This window comes from Sphaerodactylus townsendi, linkage group LG05 (genome assembly GCF_021028975.2).
Source record: "Sphaerodactylus townsendi isolate TG3544 linkage group LG05, MPM_Stown_v2.3, whole genome shotgun sequence".
Lineage (NCBI taxonomy): Eukaryota > Metazoa > Chordata > Lepidosauria > Squamata > Sphaerodactylidae > Sphaerodactylus > Sphaerodactylus townsendi.
The window spans coordinates 7,818,632-7,839,519 of NC_059429.1; the positions used below are offsets into that span (position 1 = coordinate 7,818,632).

Consider the following 20,888-nt stretch of genomic DNA (forward strand, 5'->3'; position numbering starts at 1 on the left):
CACAAGATAGAAAACAGTGTGCCAAGCACAATGCGACAGAACTGAACAACTCAAAATTGGCACTCTGACCTAGATTTGTATGCGGACATCATTTGTAATGAACAATTCAAAACAACATTTGTCCAAAGTTATTTTTTCATTGTTATTGCACACATGTAAATACACTTACACTAATACTAACCCTATTCTAATATACTGTAATGAAAGAAATAAAGTATATATAAAGTGCCAGTGGTTTCCCTCTACTTGGTTAAGTGGATCTGTGTATATAATATTGTTATGCCAATAAAGGTTCTTTGTTTGTTTGTTTGTTGTTGTTGTTGTAAGTGCCAGCGTCAATAAATCATATCAATGTACAATTTCATGATTTCATTCAAAGTATAATGACAAAGGTCCATATGAGACTCCAAATTAATGAATTCCAAAAATTCTTAACATGCCCATATTTTGTATGGTTTCCAAATGGAACTTCACAAATTTTCATCACCTGTATTGACATAACAATTAATCACAAGTCCATATGAGACCACACTGTTCCAATTCCAACGGAAATTTTATCTCTCCATTTTTATGTGATTCCCAAATGGAACTTCACAACAGAGCAGATATATCCTGTGCCTCGAGTCCATTCATGGATGGTACATAGAAAAATGAGAATCCTGTATAGAATCGCACCACGCGTCTGAATGCGTTTTCGAAGGTATACCTTGAATGAAATCATGAAATTGTACCTTGATATGATTTATTGACACTGGCACTTTATATATACTATGCACTTAATTTCTTTCATTACCGTATATTAGAATAGGGTTAGCACCCGTGAAGTGTTGTGAAACGATCTCTGTGCAACGTTGCTGTATCATTGCGGGGTTTCCTCGTGGGCTCTTGCAGCCAAAGCCGAAGGAAGATCCTGCCAAGATTCTCCTGTTCCAGCTGCCTTTCATCCCAATTTGTAAGCGGCCAGAACTTGGTTCCGATACTGGGAAGCGCCCGAGAAGGATCAAACTCTCTCAACCCCGGTTTTCTTCGCTGAACTAGGCAAAGCTGAAATCTGTGTGGCAGGAGCAGATGTTTCCCCCCGCCCCAGTGAAAGTAGATGCTCCCCCCGCCCCCGGTGAAAGCATTTATATCTCGTTGCATGTCACTTTTTAAAAACAGAAGACAAAAACGCCAGAAGTGTGGAAAACTGACAATTTTTGAGGCATCCCAGTCCTAAAGCAACCACTGGAGCTTAAGGAGGCAACGCTAACCCTGCACTCTGCGCCCCCCCCCCAATCCATGGCCCCTTGGCCTCCATTTTCTCCCACCGCCTTCTACAACCCTACCCCCAAGAAGGGCACCGTGCCTCCAGCACAGATCATGTGATATATATATAAAAAGATTGAAAAGTTCACTAAAGGGTCATTTCAAGTTAGCAGAAAGTTTACAAAACCCAGAGGATGGAGACAGTCTAGGGGCAAATGTAGCAAAGATTGACCTTTAACGTGATTGGTGAATTCAGCAGTAAACCCCTAGACCAGCCATTCTCAACCATGCCGTGAGCATGTCCCAGGGGTACCGCGGCAACACTACGGTCCCTCCCCCCTCATTTTTGTGGCATCTCCCACCGGCGCCAGCAAGGACATGGAGCTGGCCCATGGGGCAGGGCCTGCCACAAGGTCAGCAGCCACCACCACCCCCAGTGCTTCCCTTCACCCTGGGAGGGGAAGGTGGGGTGTGTGGCAAGCAGGGGCAATGGGAGGGAACGGTGGAGGGTGGCGGCAGGGGTACCGTGAGATATGAAGAGTGAGGTCAAGGGTACCCTGACCTCGAAAAGGCTGGGAAACACTGCCCTACACCAATGAGAGGCTGTTGTGTGGGCTGGGAAAAGTATCCCTGATGTATGTATTGTATATGCTGTGCTGAGTTGAGATAGAGCCATAGGCTGATTCCGCATGGGCCAAAAACGGTGGTGTGAAAACGGTGTGAAAACAGTATAAACCGTTTCACCCCATTTTAAACCCTTTTACACCGTTTCCACACCGTTTTCGGCCCATGCAGAATCGGCCTAAGTCCTGTGTATGTTGAACTTTGTTACAGCTGAAGAGTTCTGCATAGCATTATAGTCTTGTATAGAATAGACTTGTGTAACCTTGCAACTGACGAAGCAAAATCCTTCCTATGGGAAGAATATCTTGCGTGGAGAGTATTCATTTCCAGAGTGGTAGAAGGTTGCAGTGAGTGCAAGAAGACTAAAATCCTTCTCATCTTACCAGAGTTGACTCTGCTTTAAACTCTGCTGATAGATCACTCAAAGCCTCACAGCTTCACCTGTTGGGTCGCAGGCGATCAAGCTGCTATGAAGCAGCCTTCGGAGGCTGCCCTTCCGAAACGGCCGGTGGGGCTCTTCTCCCACCAGCTGCAAAGTGAGAACCGCAAATCACCCTGTGACAAAAAATCAGTTTCTTCTTCTCCTCTCCAAACGTTTATTGTTTCAGAGTCGCACGTTCACAGCTTTTGAATGACATGTCATTCAAAAGAGGGAGGGGGGGGGAGGTATTCTGCCCACCCGGTAATGCGCAGTTTTAACTCCTTCCCTTCCAAATCCTACTCAGTACAAAAAGAAAAGGGAAAGGGGGAGGGGAAAGCATAGTCCCGTCAGAGAACGCCTGCCCTGTGCCCAGTCGGGTGCTGGTCAGGGATCCGGCGTGGCTACTTCTCCAGGAGATGGCACGGGTCATTGCTGGGCGTGGGCCTGTTGCCTTCCGGGGGGCGGAAGAAGCCGTTCAGGTGGGAGGCCGTCTTCTGGGCAGGTGCCGGCCAAGCCGGCGTGGAAGCAGCACGGGGGTACCTGGCGCAGCCCCACAGTTGCTGGGCCTTGTATTCCAAGAGCATGTGGTTCTGGGGGGGCAGCCCCACGCAAGCCCTGCGGCAAGACAGAAACAGAGGAGGGAAATTGGCAAAGAGTCTCCCTGACAGAGAAGAAGAAGAAGAGTTTGGATTTATATCCCCCCTTTCTCTCCTGCAGGAGACTCAAAGGGGCTGACAATCTCCTTGCCCTTCCCCCCTCACAACAAACACCCTGTGAGGTAGGTGGGGCGGAGAGAGCTCCGAGAAGCTGTGACTAGCCCAAGGTCACCCAGCTGGCGTGTGTGTGGGAGTGCACAGGCTAATCTGAGTTCCCCAGAGAAGCCTCCACAGCTCAGGCGGCAGAGCTGGGAATCAAACCCGGTTCCTCCAGATTAGACGTGAGGATAGGTGCAGGGAGGAGAGGAGGGGGTGGGGGGGAGGGTGGCAAAGTGAGGGCTGGAGTGGAGGAAGATGGAATGGAGTGGCTTGGGGTGGTGGGAGGGTTGAAAGGGCAGGCGTGGGGTGGCAGATTGGGATAGGGTGGAATGGGAGGCTTCAGGTGAGGGAGGTAAGAAAGGTGAGGGTTCTGGTGAGGCAGGGTGACAAGGTGAGGCATGGGGGAGGGTTGAAAGAGAAGGCTTAGGGTCGTGGGGGTGGAAGGTGTGGCTAGGGGTGGGGGAGGGTTGGAGGAGAGCATGACGGTGGGTAGAGTTAACAGGTTAGTGTTGGCGTGGGGCAGGGTGGCAAGGTGAGGGTGGGGGTGGCTTGAAAGGTAAGGCTTTGAGTGGTGGGAGGCTTGGAAGGTGTGTCTAGGGCAGGGGTCTTCAAACTATGGCTCTCCAGATGTTCATGGACTACAATTCCCATCAGCCCCTGCCAGCATGGCCAAGTGGTAGGGCTCATGGGAATTGTAGTCTATGAACATCTGGAGGGCCATAGTTTGAAGACTCCTGGTCTAGGATCCGTGGTGGCGAACCTTTGGCACTCCAGATGTTATGGACTACAATTCCCATCAGCCCCTGCCAGCATGGCCAAGTGGTAGGGCTCATGGGAATTGTAGTCTATTAACATCTGGAGGGCCATAGTTTGAAGACTCCTGGTCTAGGGGATGGGAGGGTTGGTAGGTGAATATGGAAGTGGGAAGGGCTGGCAGGTTAGCATTGGGGCGGGGGAGAGTGGCAAGGTGAGGGCGTGAGACGAGGGAGGTTTGGCAAGGTGAGGCTCGGGGGAGGGGAGTGTTAGAAGGTCAGGCTTGGGTTGGGGAGGATCGGAAGGTGTGACTAGGTGCGGGGGAGGGGGGAAGATTAGGAGGGGGAGGGGGAAAAGTGGGTGGGGGTAGGTAGGTGAATATGAGGGTGGGGAGCGTTGGGAGTTAGAATTGGGGTGGGGGAGGGAGGCAAAGCGAGGGTAGGGGTGGGGGAAGAGTAGAAAATGAGGCTTGGGTGGGGAAAGGGTAGGACGCTGTAGGTTAGAGTGGGGGTGGCAGAGCCCGGGCTTGCTCGTGGGGGCAGGGGGAGGCGAGCCCAAGACGGCAGCCTTGCTTACTTGCTGGGGGTGGGGAGGGGGATGATGGGGCAAGGCACCGCTGCCTCGGGGTCGCGGCCTGGGGCATTTGTTCCCAGACGTCCCCGCGGAAGCTCCGCCTCTGCGTTCCGGAGCTACAACACGGCGACCACGGTGACCGCTACACTCACCTGAAGAAGTTCTCAATGGCGGCCCGCTGGCGGAAGAGGGCGTTCACCACGGGGGTACCTTTGGGCACCAGGGGCGCCTTGCAGAGGAAGCCGAGCAGGGACAAGACGCTGTGGAGCGGCTGCGGCTCCGCCTCGCCCTCGACGCCCACCCGGATCCGCTGGCACAGCTCCGCGAGGATCACCAGGTCTAAGATGATGGGGGCGGCCAGCAAGGAGTCCTGCGGAGAGGAGAGAGGGCGTTGCAAGGAAGCTGTCCCCATTGGGAATCTCCCCAAACACCCCCTCTTTCCTGCTGCTGCTCAGTGCAAGGAAGGGGGGGTGGGAGAAAGGACAGCCCTGCGGCCTCACCTGAGCCACACCTACATCCTCTGCACCCCCCCGCCCAGCCATGGCACAGCTCCTCACCCACCTCGCAAGTGTTGTGTATGACAATGGTGTTGGTGCCCCCCAAGGCGATTTCAGAGGTGTATTCATCCAGGGCCCGTTTACTGTCGCCCACGTAGGGCACGTACTTGATGACCACCTAGGGGGGCGAGAAGAGCCGTAACAGTAAGGCTGCCTGCTCCAGGTTGGGGAATTGAAGACCTTCAGCCCCCCGGAGACTGGGAATCCCACCCAACAGGGAGGGAGGTGGCTTCCCCCCCGCCCCCCCCCCGCTTGACAGGCTAAACCACAGGTGTCAAACTCGCGGCCCTCCAGATGTTGTGGACTACAGTTCTTCATTCCCTGCCAGCATGATGCTGGCAGGGGATGATGGGAGCTGTAGTCCACAACATCTGGAGGGCCGCGAGTTTGACACCTCTGTGCTAAACCCAGGGACGCTGTCCACGCACGCAGTGGTCCGGCCGCTCTCCCGGCCCGTACAGGAGCGGATTGGACTGCACCACGTCATCCACCACGCAGCTCTTGGAGACCTCCTTGGCGCGGAACTGGGCCGGGGCCGAGAGGTTGCAGCCGTCGTTGTTGCCCAAGTGGTTATAGCTGACGATGGAGACGGGCTGCGGGGGAAGGAGAGAAAGAGGGGTCAGCTGAAGGGAAGGAGGCCCGGGCCAAGTTTCCAGCCCTTGAGAAAGCCGAAGCGCTGCGCGACGAGACGGAACAACAAATCCTGGTGCAACGCTTGCCTCTGCCATCTTACACGGCTTTAAAAGGGGGCCAGATTTGTGGAAGAGAGGTCTCTCAGGGGGCTACCAGCCATAGTGACTAAGGGAACTTCCACAATCAGAGGCATTCTACCTCTGAATCCCAGTGGCAGGAAGGCCTCAGCCTCTGTGCCAGTGGTGGGATCCAAAAATGTTAGTAACAGGTTCCCATGGTGGGCTAATGGGGCTGGGCGTGGCACTGCGGGGGCGTGGCCTGGCATTTTGGGGCGGGGCATTCCTGGGCGGGGCTGTGGCAAGGACGCAGCCGCTGCGCCGGTCCTTGGGCGGGAAACGAATGCACGCAGGCGCAGGCTGCCACGCACGCCGGTGCCCCTCCTGCTAGACTGCTTCAAGTTCTGCGTGCTACTGCTGAGAGGAGGGGCGTAACGAAGGCAAAAATCACGTGGCAAAATCACCCATTAGTAACCCCCTCTCGGCACACACAAATAATTAGTAACCTACTCTCGGGAACCTGTGAGAACCTGCTGGATCCCACCTCTGCTCTGTGCCCCACTGACTGTCATCAGCTGTGCCTTAGAAGCAGAGTTTGGATTTGTACCCCACTTTTCTCAACCTTAACGAGTCTCAAAAGGGGCTTGCCAACTCCTTCCCTTCCTCTCCCCGCAACAGAGGCTTGCGAGGCAGGGGAGGCTGAGAGAGTTCTGTGAGAACTGTGCTTGGCCCAAGGTCATTCAGCAGGCCTGCATGCGTAAGAGTGGGGAAACAAACCCAGTACTCCAGATTAGAGCATTGGGAAATGGGAAAGAGGATTGTGCGTCCTAGTACATCTCTTTATCCAAAATTTGCTTCTACCAAAAATTATGTTTTTAGGGACAGCAATTCCTTTAATAGAGAGCAGCAGTGGCGTAGGAGGTTAAGAGCTCGTGTATCTAATCTGGAGGAACCGGGTTTGATTCCCAGCTCTGCTGCCTGAGCTGTGGAGGTTTGTCTGGGGAATTCAGATTAGCCTGTGCGCTCCCACACACGCCAGCTGGGTGACCTGGGGCTAGTCACAGCTTCTCGGAGCTCTCTCAGCCCCACCTACCTCACAGGGTGTTTGTTGTGAGGGGGGAAGGGCAAGGAGATTGTAAGCCCCTTTGAGTCTCCTGCAGGAGAGAAAGGGGGGATATAAATCCAAACTCTTCTTCTTCTTCTTACGTTTAGATTAACTTGGCCTTTAATGAGTGACCATCAGGAACAGAAGCCCAGTTCTGAACAGGGTCGCAGGGATCACGCAGCCTTTTAAGAACGTAAGAACGTAAGAACAAGCCAGCTGGATCAGACCAGAGTCCATCTAGTCCAGCTCTCTGCTACTTGCAGTGGCCCACCAGGTGCCTTAGGGAGCTCACCTGCAAGATGTGAAAGCAAGGGCCTTCTGCTGCTGCTCCCGAGCACATGGTGGTGTGGCATTTGCAATCTCAGATCAAGGAGGATCCAGATTGGTAGCCACAGATCGACTTCTCCTCCATAAATCTGTCCAAGCCCCTTTTAAAGCTATCCAGGTGAGTGGCCGTCACCACCTCCTGTGGCAGCATATTCAGCACATTCAGCATCCTTAGAGGTGAGCATCTTTCACCTACCTGATGAGGGCCCGCTTCTGCCCTCATCCTCACCTTAAGCCCCGAGCTGACCAGGAAATCCACCAGGACGGACTTCAGCTTCGTCTGGCCAGACTTGAAGTCGTCGCCCGCGATGAAGACCCCTCTCTGGATCGCGAGTTCCACAGCCCCCGGCACGAAGGTGTTTTGTGGGGAGCCGTTGATGTAGGAACAGCCCTCCAGGATGCTGGCCACGGCAAAGAGGGTAGAAGGCGACACCTCCAGGCCACGCTGAGGAAAAACAACCACAACTTCAGGGAGCAGCAGAGGCCTTCCCCTTCTCAGGGGGGCAGGATACCTTCACTGCAACTACTTCGACAAAACTGTAACTACAGTCCTGGCTATCACACCAGGCAGCTCCTGATCAAGAGCAGAGGCCCAGCCTAAGCCTGTGAGAGTATCTCCACTCCAGATGTTATGGACTTCATACTTCCTGTCCCGCCAGCATGGCCAATTGGCCATGCTGGCAGGAGCTGATGGGAATTGTAGTCCATAACATCTGGAGTGCCAAAGGTTCGCCACCACGGGCCTAGAGGAAGAAGAGTTTGGATTTACAGCCACCTTTCTCTCCTGAGAGAGCAGAAGGGGCATAGGCGGTTAAGAGCTCGTGCATCTAATCTGAAGGTACCGGGTTTGATTCCCCGCTCTGCCGCCTGAGCTGTGGAGGCTTCTCTGGGGAATTCAGATTAGCCTGGGCACTCCCCCACATGCCAGCTGGGTGACCTTGGGCTAGTCACAGTTCTTCTGAGCTCTCTCAGCCCCACCTACCTCACAGGGTGTTTGTTGTGAGGGGGGGGGGGGAGGGCAAGGAGATTGTCAGCCCCTTTGAGTCTCCTGCAGGAGAGAAAGGGGGGATATAAATCCAAACTCTTCTTCTTCCAAACTCTTCTGTAAGGAATCTCAAAGTGACTTCCAAACTCCTTTTCCTTTCCGCTCCCCACAACAGACCCCTTGTGAGGTAGGTAAGGCTGAGAGTGTTAAGAACGTAAGAACACAAGAAAGAGCCTGCTGGATCAGACCAGAGTCCATCTAGTCCAGCACTCTGCTACTCGCCAAGGATGTAGGTCCAACCCCCCCATTACATGTCCCAAGCTCCGCCCCCCTGTTTGTGGGGTTTTTGTTTTTTTTTAGTGTTTTTTCAGTTTTTGGCCTGCAGGGGGCGCAGTTTTTAGACTAGCAGCACCACAATTTCAGGGTATCTTTAGGAGACGCTCCTGATGATACCGCCCAGGTTTGGTGAGGTTTGGTTTGGGGGTCCAAAGTTATGTTTCCAATGGGAGCTAATAGAAGATGGGGGCTACACCTTTGAGGGTCCATAACTTTGGACCCCCTGAACCAAACTTCACCAAACCTGGGTGGTATCATCAGGAGCGTCTCCTAAAGATACCCTGACATTTTGATGCTGCTAGCCTAAAAACTGCGCCCCCTGCAGGCCAAAAACTGAAAAAACACAGAAAAATACAAAAAACACAAATGAACATGGGGCGGGGGGTGCAGCAAAACTCCGATTTTGCATCGGGCTTCATTTCCCCGAGCTACGTCTCTGGATCCAAGCGAAGAGCAGAAGAAATGTGTGGGATCCTCACCTCAATGGCCTCCAACAAATGAGCGGCCGTGTCGTTGACGCCAGGCTGCACGTCGCAAAACCGCTCCGTGTTGGCTGTCCAGAGGACAATCACCTTGTCCACGCCGCTGGAATTCTTGAAGTCCTGAATGTCACAGCGAATCTGAGCCATCTACAGTGATGGGAGGGGAAAGGGGTGCGGATATTCAAAGGTTTAGATTCGTGCCACAGACGGCCCCACTGAATTGCCAGCCTTGCGACAGATACAGTCACAAATATTACACCAATGCGTACTCCAACTCACTAAGTGAGTATCATTTCAATAGTATCTTTCTATCACAAATGATAATTTCAAAAGATTCAAAAATAATTCCACAGGTAAGTACACCATCAAGTATGGCTATAAAACAGTGATGGCGAACCTATGGCACGCGTGCCAGAGGTGGCACTCACAGCCCTCTCTGTGGGCATGCACAAACAGGGGGAAATCGCACCCACCCCCTCGCACACACATGTAGGTTAGCCTGGGCCGCTGGGCTCGATTATTAGCATTAAACCTAAGACCTAGTTTTGGGGAAGCAGTATAGGTAACCCTGTTAAGCGCTGTTAAACCCCACTGATTTTCACACGAAAAACTAAAGCACGATCCTTTACCTGGGAGTAAGCTCGGTTGCTGGCAATGGGGCTTGCTTCTGAGTAAACCCTCCTAGGGTCGTGATTCACCCGTTTGAAGAGTTGCATGGTTGCTTCAAAGCAAAGCCACTGATTACCACCAAGCTTACTCCCGAGTAATGCACGCCTCTGAGCCAACCTTTTTTTCTAAACTAAAACCTCAGCATTCAGGTTAAATTGCCATGTTGGCACTTTGCGATAAATAAGTGGGTTTTGGGTTGCAATTTGGGCACTCTGTCTCAAAAAGGTTCGCCATCACTGCTATAAAACCTGTAGATTAGGTTTTATTTCGACAGTCCTTTGTCAAGCCAATTTTGAACCTTCTGAAATTATTGAACTGGTACTCACTCAGTGAGTTGGAGTACGCATTGGTGTAATATTTGCGACAGCACCTGTTGTACACCAGCCTTGCAACAGAAGCTTTTCGGCATTTCCCGGGTGCATTTCTGAGAACTGCTCACCATCAGCAGTTGAACTTCGGGACCCGATTCAATTCTGACAGATTGCTTTCGCCTACACAAATTATTTTTTTCTATAACCCGACCCTCCCCCAAAGAAAAAAAAGTTAACAATGTATTGTCGAAGGCTTTCACAACCGGAATCACTAGGGTGTTGTGGGTTTTCCGGGTTGCGTGGCCGTGTTCCAGTAGCATTTTCTCCTGGCGTTTCGCCTGCATCTGTGGCTGGCATCTTCAGAGGATCTGATGGTAGTAAAGCAAGTGGAGTCTATATACCTGTGGAATGTCCAGGGTGGGAGAAAGAACCGTTTGCCTGAAGCGTAAAGGGTGCGATTAGCAAGCTTGATTTGCATGTGTTGGGTGGGATCCAAAAATTTTAGTAACAGGTTACCAAGGTGGTGGGATTCAAACAGTGGCGTAGCACCAATGGGGCTGGGCGGGGCACGATGGGGGCATGGCCGGGCATTCCGGGGGCGGGGCAGTAATAATTTCTCTGTTACTGTAAAAAACTCTCACTGTAAACAAAAAAGTTCCTAATTTCCAGCTGGTATCTTTCTGTCCATAATTTAAACTCATTATAGCAAGTCCTATCGTCTACTGCCAACAGAAACAACTACTTCTCCTCTAATTGACTGCCTGTCAAATACTTCATACTTTCAAATACTTGATTTTGTTTCTAGAAATCAAAAGAAGGAGACTTTCCTTAAACAAGGAACTTTACCCTATTTCTAAAACATGTTTTTAAAACAGCCCAACCGGGAGAATGATCCCGTTTTCTACCTTCGCTAACCAGCCACAGAGGAAACAACAAGACTTGATGATTTTTGGACCTAATGGGATTTCTAACAGAAAAGCGGACCCAATTAGTAACCCCCTCTCAGCACACACAAATAATGAGTAACCCACTCTCGGGAACTGGTGAGAACCTGCTGGATCCCATCTCTGGATCCACCCATTTAGCATGTGAGTAACCATGAAAATAGCACAATCATGTAATGAAGTTACATCTTGCTGAAAACGTCTTTCCCCGCTGTGGCAAGCCTCCGTTTCCAGATTTAAAAAAACAGAAGGATAAGACTAGGTCTACCTTACAGGGGTGTACACAACATGTCTTGAACAGATTGGGGAAAGCATCGAGAAGATGAAACATTCCATTGTAAAGTTTGGGAGCGACTAACTCGGGAGGCACGGACTCTCCCCTATCATGAAGTTTCCCAAGCGAGCATCAGAAATGGGTTTGTGCCCCAAAGCAGCCATTTTGTCCGGGGAAACTAACCAATTGCCTGGATAACAGTGGTAATTCTGGGAAATGCCCAAGCCCCAACTGGAGAGGAACATGCCTATTCTAAACCCATTTAAGGGCCTGCCCGAAAGGGCTCTTATCACCACCACCCTGTGGGGACGCATAATAGGTCTGTGGTGCAGCCCCTCCTCTGCAGGCAGAAACTCGCAGGTCGAGTTGCTGCTAAGTAAAAGACTGAGGCCCTTGAAAGCCACGGGCAGTCCAAGTCCACGTGTGGGCTTAGGGTCTGAAGAGATTCATCGACTCTGTCAGGCTTCAGCCTAGCCCAGCCTGGCATCAATGGGTGGGGGTAAAACTCATACCTGCAGTGTTTGTTATCTGTGGCCTAGGCCGCAGTGGTGGCGAACCTTTGGCACTCCATGCTGGCAGGGGCTGATGGGAATTGTAGTCCATAACATCTGGAGTGCCAAAGGTTCGCCACCACGGGCCTAGGGGCCTTCCTGCCTTCTATTGCTGCTTGTAACTACAGTGGAACCTCGGTTTTCATTGCCTTCGGTTTTCCTCGGTTTCCATCTATTTTTTCAGTGAAAAATTTGCCTCGGTTTTAATCGATTTGCAGTCAGGTGCAGGGGTTTGTGGAGAAAAATCACCCGGACAAAGCTGTTGCAGGCCGTGTCTGCAACTTGTTTCATGACAACGTCTTGCCCCATTTCAGACAAATCTTAAAGAGGCGTCAGAAACAGACCTCTTTGGACAGCTTTCTGGTGCGACATTGGTCCACTGGCTCTGAAGCTGGTCCTAGTGTTATTGTTTGTTACCGTTTTCAGCATTAAACACTATGTTTATTCCCCCAAAAAATGTGCTTTTGGTATGTTTTTTGGAGTGCCTAAAATGAATTAATTGGATTTACATTGATTCCTATGAAAGGTTTGCCTCGGTTTTCATCTATTCTTTTCGGGCGGATTACCAAGGAAAACCGAGGTTGTACTGTAGTTAAGTATGCAGACATCTTCCCTCCTCCACTCACTAGAGGAGGCTGAGCTCTATAGCAACCCTGGACAAGAATACGTAACAAAAGCTGTTTTAAACATGTAACTAACCCTGGGAATCCGAGGGAGGGGGGAACCGTTGGGGGAGCAATGTGTGAAGATATATCCCCCTCGCAAAGGCCAGAGCCCAGCTCCGGCTTCTTTGCACCAGGGATTCTGACACGGTTCAATAAAGCTCTCGAATCTTCTTTGAGTCTCAATTATGGACTGGAGTAACAGACCCTTACAGGCTCTTGTGTTTCGGCAACACCCACCTGCTCAGCTTTGGTCCCCCCCAACACGTTGTCTGCTCTCTTCTCCTGGTTGGCTGCAATAAACTCGGGGTTGTAGATGCCCGGCCGGGGCTTCAGGCTTTCCAGGAATGGCCGGAGCTGCTGCTGCAGCGGCCAGTCCAAGACTGCAGCCCTCTGCATGGCGTCTGCCAGGTTCATCGAAGAGATGTCCCACCCTAGCGGAGAGAAGACAGACCCTCTGCGCAACCTGCGAGTGTGAACAGCCATACACTGCACTCCTGAAGCCAGGAGCAGCCAGCCAGCCGAATTGCCCTCCGGTTAAAAGTCAAATGGGGGTTTATTTTTTGTGCGGCTGAGTGTCTGGCATTTGTTCTTGAGGGCTACTTGTTAAGCCTGGCCTACTAACTTCAAAATCCTCCTTTTTCACAGCAGCAGCAGGAGGAGGAGGGAAGAAGAGGAGGAAGAAGAGGAAGGAGAGGAGGAAGAAGAGGAGGAAGAAGGAAGAGGAAGAAGGAAGAGGAAGAGGAAGAAGAAGAAGAAGAAGAGGAAGAGGAAGAAGAAGAAGAGGAGGAAGAAGAGGAAGAGGAAGAAGAAGAAGAGGAGGAAGAAGAGGAAGAAGAGGAGGAGGAAGAGGAAGAAGAAGAGGAAGAGGAAGAGGAAGAGGAAGAAGAGGAAGAAGAAGAGGAAGAGGAGGAAGAAGAGGAGGAAGAAGAGGAAGAAAAAGAGGAGGAAGAAGAGGAAGAAGAAGAGGAGGAAGAGAGGATTTATATTTTTCTTTCGCTCCTGTAAGGAGACTCAAAGGGGCTGACAATCTCCTTGCCCTTCCCCCCCCCCCCACAACAACCACCCTGTGAGGTGGGTGGAGCTGAGAGAGCTCTGAAGAACTGTGACTAGCCGAAGGTCGCCTAGCTGGCATGTGCTGGAGTGCACAAGCTTACCTTGCTCACCAGATAAGCCTCCACAGCTCAAGTGGCCGAGTGGGGAATCAAACCCAGTTCCTCCAGATTAGAGTGCCCCTGCTCTTAACCACTACGCCACGCTGGCTCAAGAAGAAACATACCAGAACCAGAACCACATTAAAAAATGGTGCAGGTGCATGTTCTTAGCTGCCGCCCCTTTGCTTAGCTTGCCAATCCCAGCTGGCCACCCTCATTCTGACCACCCACAACCAGTGCATTCTCTTTCACAGCTGACACAGCAAGCCCCACGCCTACCGTCAAAAACGATGTCATCAGGATGCACCATTGGGAGGAGATCCCGGAAGGGAATGTACACTTCTCCAGAAGGGCCAGTGCCCAGGGACACGGTGGAGGCTTGCAAGAGGGATCCATAATAGTTGGCATGCTGAGGACCAGAAGGAGAGAGAGCTGGCGTCAGTGCAGAGGCAGGGAGGGGGACGTTCCCCTAATCTTGCCGTGCCAAACATTTTCCAACAGTTGAGACACTTCTGGCTTCAGAAAGTTTTGAGCAAGGCACAGTGTCTGACCTGGGCTTCAATCCCCAGGCTGCTCACGAGAGGATCTGAAGATGCCAGCCACAGACGCAGGCGGAACGTCAGGAGAAAATGCTACTGGAACACGGCCATGCAGCCCGGAAACCACACAACATCCCAAAATTAAACCAGTTTTTTTTAGAAAAAATAAACACACCCCTGCCTAATCCTGCGGCGGTTACAGGAAAAAAATGTGGTGTTTTTTTTTTTAAACTCATTTGGAGGCAGTATCTGAAAGTTCATTTGGTTTTATTTCTTTGTGTCCCTTACCCTGGCATCTTGGCCTCCCACAGCAACCAAAGCACTCATTTTACCGACCTTGGAAGGATGGAAGGCCGAGTCAGCCTTGAGCCGAAGACCTGAAATGGACTTCGGTTGGGATCAAACTTGTTGTGAGCAGAGCTTTAACCGCAGTACAGCGGTTTTACCACTCTGTGCCACAGGCAGTGGCGTAGCGCCAAGGGAGAGAGGGGGGCGTGACACACCGGGTGCACGCCGGTGCAGGGGCGTTCCGGGGTGGGTGGGGGCATGGCAAGGGCTCAGGGTGCATGCGTGCCCCGAGCGCAGTTCCCCCTCACTACGGCTCTGGCCACAGCGTTCTTGCCATGCCACCAGGTAGCCCACAGCCATCTCAAGGCAGTCTGCCCAGAGATCACAAGAAGACTCCGCCTTCCGCATCTTCCTGAAGGGGAGGAGTCATAAAGGGAGGGCATTCTCCAGCAGAAGGGGCCACTCCTGAACAGACCCCGCCACTCTGGTCTCTATGGAGAGCTCAAGAGAGCAGGCGTCAATCATGGCCTTTAAGGTTTCAAAGCTGCAGGGAGGGATGAGACATACCAAAATATGAATGGCGTTCACTCACCTTAGTGCCGGTCTTAGTCACCCAGGACAGTCCCAGACGATTGGCCAGGACAGCGGCCGTCACCGTGGTGCCGTTGTTCCCTCCCCAGCCAACCAGCATCACTCCCAGCTTTGGGACATGCCTCTCCGTCCGGAAGGTGAGGGCAGTGTCGCAGGGCTTCACCTGTGGGAACCCCCCAATGTAGACATCATAAAGAAGAAGAAGAAGAAGAAGAAGAAGAAGAAGAAGAAGAAGAAGAAGAAGAAGAAGAAGAAGAAGAAGAAGAAGAAGAAGAAGAAGAAGAAGAGGAGGAGGAGGAGGAGGAGGAGTTTGGATTTATATCCGCCCTTTCTCTCCTGCAGGAGACTCAAAGGGGCTGACAATCTCCTTGCCCTTCCCCCCTCACAACAAACACCCTGTGACGTAGGTGGGGCTGAGAGAGCTCCGAGAAGCTGTGACTAGCCCCAGGTCACCCAGCTGGCGTGTGTGGGAGTGTACAGGCTAATCTGAATTCCCCAGATAAGCCTCCACAGCTCAGGCGGCAGAGCTGGGCATCAAACCCGGTTCCTCCAGATTAGATACACGAGCCCTTAACCTCCTACGCCATTGCTGCTCCTTAAACCTCAGACAGAGCCAGCCACAGTGCCATCCTCCAGCATGCCATCATGAAAGGACGGCGTTTAAGGGATGCCAGCAGAGAGGCCAAACCACAGGGCTGCTCCCGTGCCACATGGAAATCACCCCTTGGGCTTAGCAGCAGCCTCCAGCCAAGCCCACTACCGTGCCACAAGATGGAGTTTATTGTGTGCAGAATGGGGGAAGAAAATAAAACACAGAGTATTGTTAAGAACATAAGAACAAGCCAGCTGGATCAGACCAGAGTCCATCCAGTCCAGCTCTCTGCTACTCGCAGTGGCCCACCAGGTGCCTTTGGGAGCTCACCTGCAGGATGTGAAAGCAAGGGCCTGCTGCTGCTGCTGCTGCTCCTGAGCACCTGGTCTGCTAAGGCATTTGCAATCTCAGATCAAAGAGGATCAAGATTGGTAGCCATAAATCAACTTCTCCTCCATAAATCTGTCCAAGTAAGAGACTCAAAGGGGCTTACAATCTCTCCTGCAAGAGACTCAAAGGGGCTTACAATCTCCTTGCCCTTCCCCCCTCACAACAAACACCTGTGAGGTAGGTGGGGCTGAGAGAGCTCCGAGAAGCTGTGACTAGCCCAAGGTCCCCCAGCTGGCGTGTGTGGGAGTGCACAGCCTAATCTGAATTCCCCAGATAAGCCTCCATAGCTCAGTCGGCAGAGCTGGGAATCAAACCCGGTTCCTCCAGATTAGATGCATGAGCTCTTCACCTCCTACGCCACTGCTGGTCCTGGTTTTGGGGAAGCAGCGTAGGTAACCTTGTTAAGGGCTGTTAAACCCCACTGATTTTCATGCAAAGAACTAAAGCACAATCCTTTACCTGGGAGTAAGCTCGGTTGCTGGCAATGTGGCTTGCTCCTAGGGTCGTGATTCACCCGTTGGAAGAGTTGCACAGTTGCTTCAAAGCAAAGCCACCTTCTACCACCAAGCTTACTCCCGAGTAACGCACGCCTCGGAGCCAACCATTTTTTCTAAACGAAAACCTCAGTATTCAGGTTAAATTGCCGTGCTGGCACTCTGCGATAAATAAGTGGGTTTTGGGTTGCAGTTTGGGCACTCGGTCTCAAAAAGGTTCGCCATCACTGGTCTAAGACTTCCACAGTGGGTTGCATGTATAAGTGCAAAGTCCACTGAAATCGCCAGGCATCATGAAGTCCACATGGGGTGGACTCAGTGCCCGGATTTCCACGCTGGACAGTTACTTCCCAGGTGTGAGTGGGGCCCAGTTTGTAGGGAGGAAAAGCTTTAGCCTCTTCTGGTATTATCTTGGACCTACCTCTACACCCCAATCATCGTTGGAGGTCTTGCATCAGTTGCTGAGGTTAAATGGGTCATGATCTGAGAAAGGGACTTCTTGGTGGTGGTGCCAAAATGTGCAACTCCCACCTCAGGGAGAGTGACTCCCTCTATCCACGTCTTTTGCCAGCAGCTGAAGGTCTTTTGGGTTTCATCTGGAATACCCCCAGTAACGGCTTCTGGCCCTCTTTTTAGCACGGTTTCAATGTTTATAATTTTAACCGCGCTTTTATCAATCAAAAAGCAGCCGTGGCGCAGGAGGTTAAGAGCTCGTGTATCTAATCTAGGGGGAACCGGGTTGGATTCCCCGCTCTGCCGCCTGAGCTGTGGAGGCTTATCTGGGGGGATTCAGATTAGCCTGTGCACTCCCACACATGCCAGCTGGGTGACCTTGGGCTAGTCACTGCTTCTCGGAGCTCTCTCAGCCCCACCTACCTCACAGGGTGTTTGCTGTGAGGGGGGAAGGGCAAGGAGATTGTCAGCCCCTTTGAGTCTCCTGCAGGAGAGAAAGGGGGGATATAAATCTAAACTCTTCTTCTTCTTCTTCAAATATGTTTCTGGCCATGATGGGCCAGAAAGGAAGCATAGAAACGTTTAAAGTCAATAAACAGTATGATTGCCGGACTGAAACAACAGCAAGAGAAACAGATGCTCAAGGGTTCCTTGGTCCTCGTCTCCGTTTGACTTTTCCACTCAAGACTCCCAATTTGTGTCTCAAGAGCTCGGTCAGCCCCAGAAATAAAAGTTTCTCCCGGAGGGCAAGGTGAGGCCTTTACAGACAGCCAAACAACCCTTTCGCCCCTCACATCTGACAGCTCTGCCTCTTGAGCAACCAGAAGAGTGGAATGTCCATAAACATTCCGCCACAGGCAGACACGGCCCTTCAGCCAATCGCGCTCGAGGCTTCATACCACCCGGTGGCCGAGCCAGCAGCCCAGCCCCAAATCCCACCCATTGTTCACATCCTTACCTTTGGACAACATCCCCCCCCCCCACCACATTGCTTAACAACCAATCTTGACTTCTGATCCCAGCTTTCTGCTGCATGCATGGGACTTTGCCTGCAACTTTATTCATAGGCATACCCCCCACTCCTGCCAACTCCCCCTTACCTTAGTGATACCTTCCTCTTGGGACACCAGAGTGGTACTGTACGTGTACTTGGCCTCAATTAAATCAGGGGTGTAGGCGACGTTGGGGGCCTCCACCACAAACGAAGTAGCCATGGTGTGTGCCCTGGATTGGGAGGGGTGGGGGTAAGAAAGAAAGAAAGAAAGAAAGAAAGAAAGAAAGAAAGAAAGAAAGAAAGAAAGAAAGAAAGAAAGAAAGAAAGAAAGGGGGAAAGAGAGAAAGAAAGAGGGAAAGGGGGAAAGGGGGAAAGAAAGAAAGAGAAAGAGAGAATGAAAGAAAGACAGAAAAAGAAAGAAAGAAAGAAAGAGAGAGAGAGAAAGAGAGAAAGAAAGAAAGAAAGAAAGAAAAAGAAAGAAAGAAAGAAAGAGAGAGAGAGAGAAAGAAAGAAAGAAAGAAAGAAAGAAAGAAAGAAAGAGGGAAAGGAAGGAAGAAAGAAAGAGAAAGAGAGAAAGAGAGAGAGAGAGAGAGAAAGAAAGAAAGAAAGAAAGAAAGAGAGAAAGAAAGAAAGAAAAAGAAAGAAAGAGAGAGGGAAAGGAAGGAAGAAAGAAAGAGAAAGAAAGAGAGAGGGAAAGGAAGGAAGAAAGAAAGAGAAAGAGAGAAAGAGAGAGAGAAAGAAAGAAAGAAAGAAAGAGGGAAAGGAAGGAAGAAAGAGGGAAAGGAAGGAAGAAAGAAAGAAAGAAAGAAAGAAAGAGAGAGAGAAAGAGGGAAAGGAAGGAAGAAAGAAAGAAAGAAAGAAAGAGGGAAAGGAAGGAAGAAAGAAAGAAAGAAAGAAAAAGAAAGAAAGAAAGAGAGAGAGAGAGAGAGAAAGAAAGAAAGAAAGAAAGAAAGAAAGAAAGAAAGAAAGAAAGAAAGAAAGAAAGAAAGAAAGAGAAATAAAAACGGATGCCTGTGAGCTCAGCCCTCTGCCAAGGCTTCCAAAAGGCAAGACAAGATCCCCCCCCCCCACACACACACACAATAACAGGCGCAGACTCCCTTCGCCTCACCATCCTGCCCCACTCCATCCTATGAATAAATAATTGTCCCCACACAAGAGACGTGGAAGGAACCCAGCCCTTCTAAAGGGGGGAAACGCCACATCAGGAGGAGCACCAGATGCAGAGAAGCTTCAACGTTACCCCCCAGTACCACCCCCACCCCCGGATTAATTGGGAGCGAGCAGGCCTCGATCATCAACTCACGCAGGGGCGCAACAGGCGCCCTCCGCGACACTGCCGCCTGCTGCTCCCCGCACCAGGAGGGGCTGACACCCCTGGAGTCCCAGAGAGGCCGTTGGGCAGCCAGCCGCTATTTGCCGGCCAACTGGGATTTCTGGGGGGGGGACCCACAGACTGGGGGGGTCCCCGTCCCCGATGGCCTCAGCCGGCTACCCAGGAGCGGCAGGGGGGAGCCGCGGAGAGGCGCCGGCGACCCTTCCCCAACCGCGCCCCCTTCCTTCCCGCGGACCCCGGCGCGCCCCTGGCCGAGCCAGCCCGGCGCAACGGCTACAGGGATGCCCTCCGCCGGGGGAGCCGCCCCTTGCAGCCCCCCTCCCCAACCCCGAGGGGCAGACAAAGGGGGTGGCCCGGCGCCTACCTTCGCCCACGCTCCGGCGCCGCCAGCTGCCCCCCAGCCCAGCCCAGCCCGGCGCCGGTGCTTAAGGGGCTCTGCCGACCCGCCCCCGCCCCGACGGCCCCGCCCCCGGAGAACTTTCCAGCCGCCCCCTCCCCTCCCCTCCCCGCCCCTCCCCGCGGCACCTTGGCCCGGAGGGAGGGGCTGCGGGGGGACGCGCGCGCACGGGGTCCACCGCTGCCCCCCCCCCGGTGGCCTTCCGCCGGTTGCCAGCTCCAGCTGGGAAATTCCTGGAGGTTTCGGGGGGCGGGGCCAGGTGAGGAGCTGGAATGCCTACCTGCCCCGGTAGCCATTTTCTCCGTGTCCATGGTCTCTCTTGCCCCCTTGGAGATTGGTGGCCATCCCAAATCTGCCACCGGCACCGGGAAGCTACCAAGCAAGCCGTTATTGGCACACCAGCAATCCTGGACTGTATAATTTATGCGTTTGTAAATTGTGAGTATATGAGAATTTATACTCATTAATTATGAATATAATTTATAAAGTATGAATATAACATAATAATTATAATATAATTAATAATTATAATATAATATAATAATTATGAATATAATATAATTATGAATATAATTTATAAGTCCACAATATAGACACTTCTGGGGCTATACCTCAGTAATGAAGAAGTAGTGTTGGATTTATACCCCCCCACCCCCCATTGAGTCTCCTTGCAATCCCCTTCCTCCCGTCCCCCACACAACAAACATCCTGTGAGAGCTCCGAAGAACTGTGACTAGCCCAAGGTCACCCAGCTGGCGTGTGGTGGAGTGCACAGGCTAATCTGAATTCCCCAGAGAAGCCTCCGCAGCTCAAGCGGCAGAGCGGGGAATCAAACCCGGTTCCTCCAGATTAGAGCGCACCTGCTCTTAACCAGCTGGGGTGTGTACTACGCCGCTGCTGCTCCTTCCACAATGGCCCCTTCCCCACTTACCTTAAGCCCCGCGCTACTCTCCGCAAGTAGCGCGGGGTCCCACTGCACTCCCCACGTCAGGGGCGGCAACAGCGCAGCCACCCCGACGCTGCCGCTCTCACGCCCCCTCAGCGCACGGCATCCCTGGCGCTGGCGAAAACGGCGCCTTCTGATGACCCCGCCAGGGATGCTGCGCGCTGAGAGCAGTGCGCAGCGACGGTGGCAGCAGGAAAAGTGGGGAAAAGCCCAATAAGTCCACAATGTAGGCACTTCTCAGCAATGGCCCAGTATATCTTCGAGGATTTTTTTCCTATACAGAAATAAGTAAATTCAGAAGTACTGGTCAATCAGTACTTTATTGGCCTCTAGGCTAAAAAGCATATCCAAAAAAATTAAATATGCCGACATTTGAAATAGGTAACAGATATCCCAGGATGTGACACAGCACAGAGTTAAAGAGGAAAGAGTTGATACCATCATAAAAAGA

General features: G+C 51.9%; 1 protein-coding gene across 2 annotated transcripts; it reads right to left on the reverse strand.

Annotated features, from left to right (window-relative positions):
* Positions 1–2,451: 2,451 nt before the first annotated feature.
* Positions 2,452–19,588, reverse strand: ISYNA1 (inositol-3-phosphate synthase 1). 2 transcript variants are annotated; one of them, XM_048498315.1, is made up of 11 exons: positions 19,459–19,588; positions 17,865–17,988; positions 14,837–14,998; positions 13,697–13,826; positions 12,504–12,697; positions 8,850–8,999; positions 7,279–7,494; positions 5,357–5,521; positions 4,933–5,046; positions 4,524–4,741; positions 2,452–2,905 (listed from the first exon to the last, which is right to left on the reverse strand). In XM_048498315.1, the coding sequence occupies exons 2-11, from the start codon at positions 17,976–17,978 to the stop codon at positions 2,692–2,694; spliced, it is 1,677 nt and encodes a 558-aa protein (XP_048354272.1). In that variant the 5' UTR covers positions 17,979–17,988; positions 19,459–19,588; the 3' UTR covers positions 2,452–2,691. The 2 variants fall into 2 exon arrangements, with proteins under 2 accessions (XP_048354272.1, XP_048354273.1); XM_048498316.1 differs by lacking the exon at positions 19,459–19,588 and adding an exon at positions 19,065–19,205.
* Between the last annotated feature and the right edge of the window lie 1,300 nt (positions 19,589–20,888).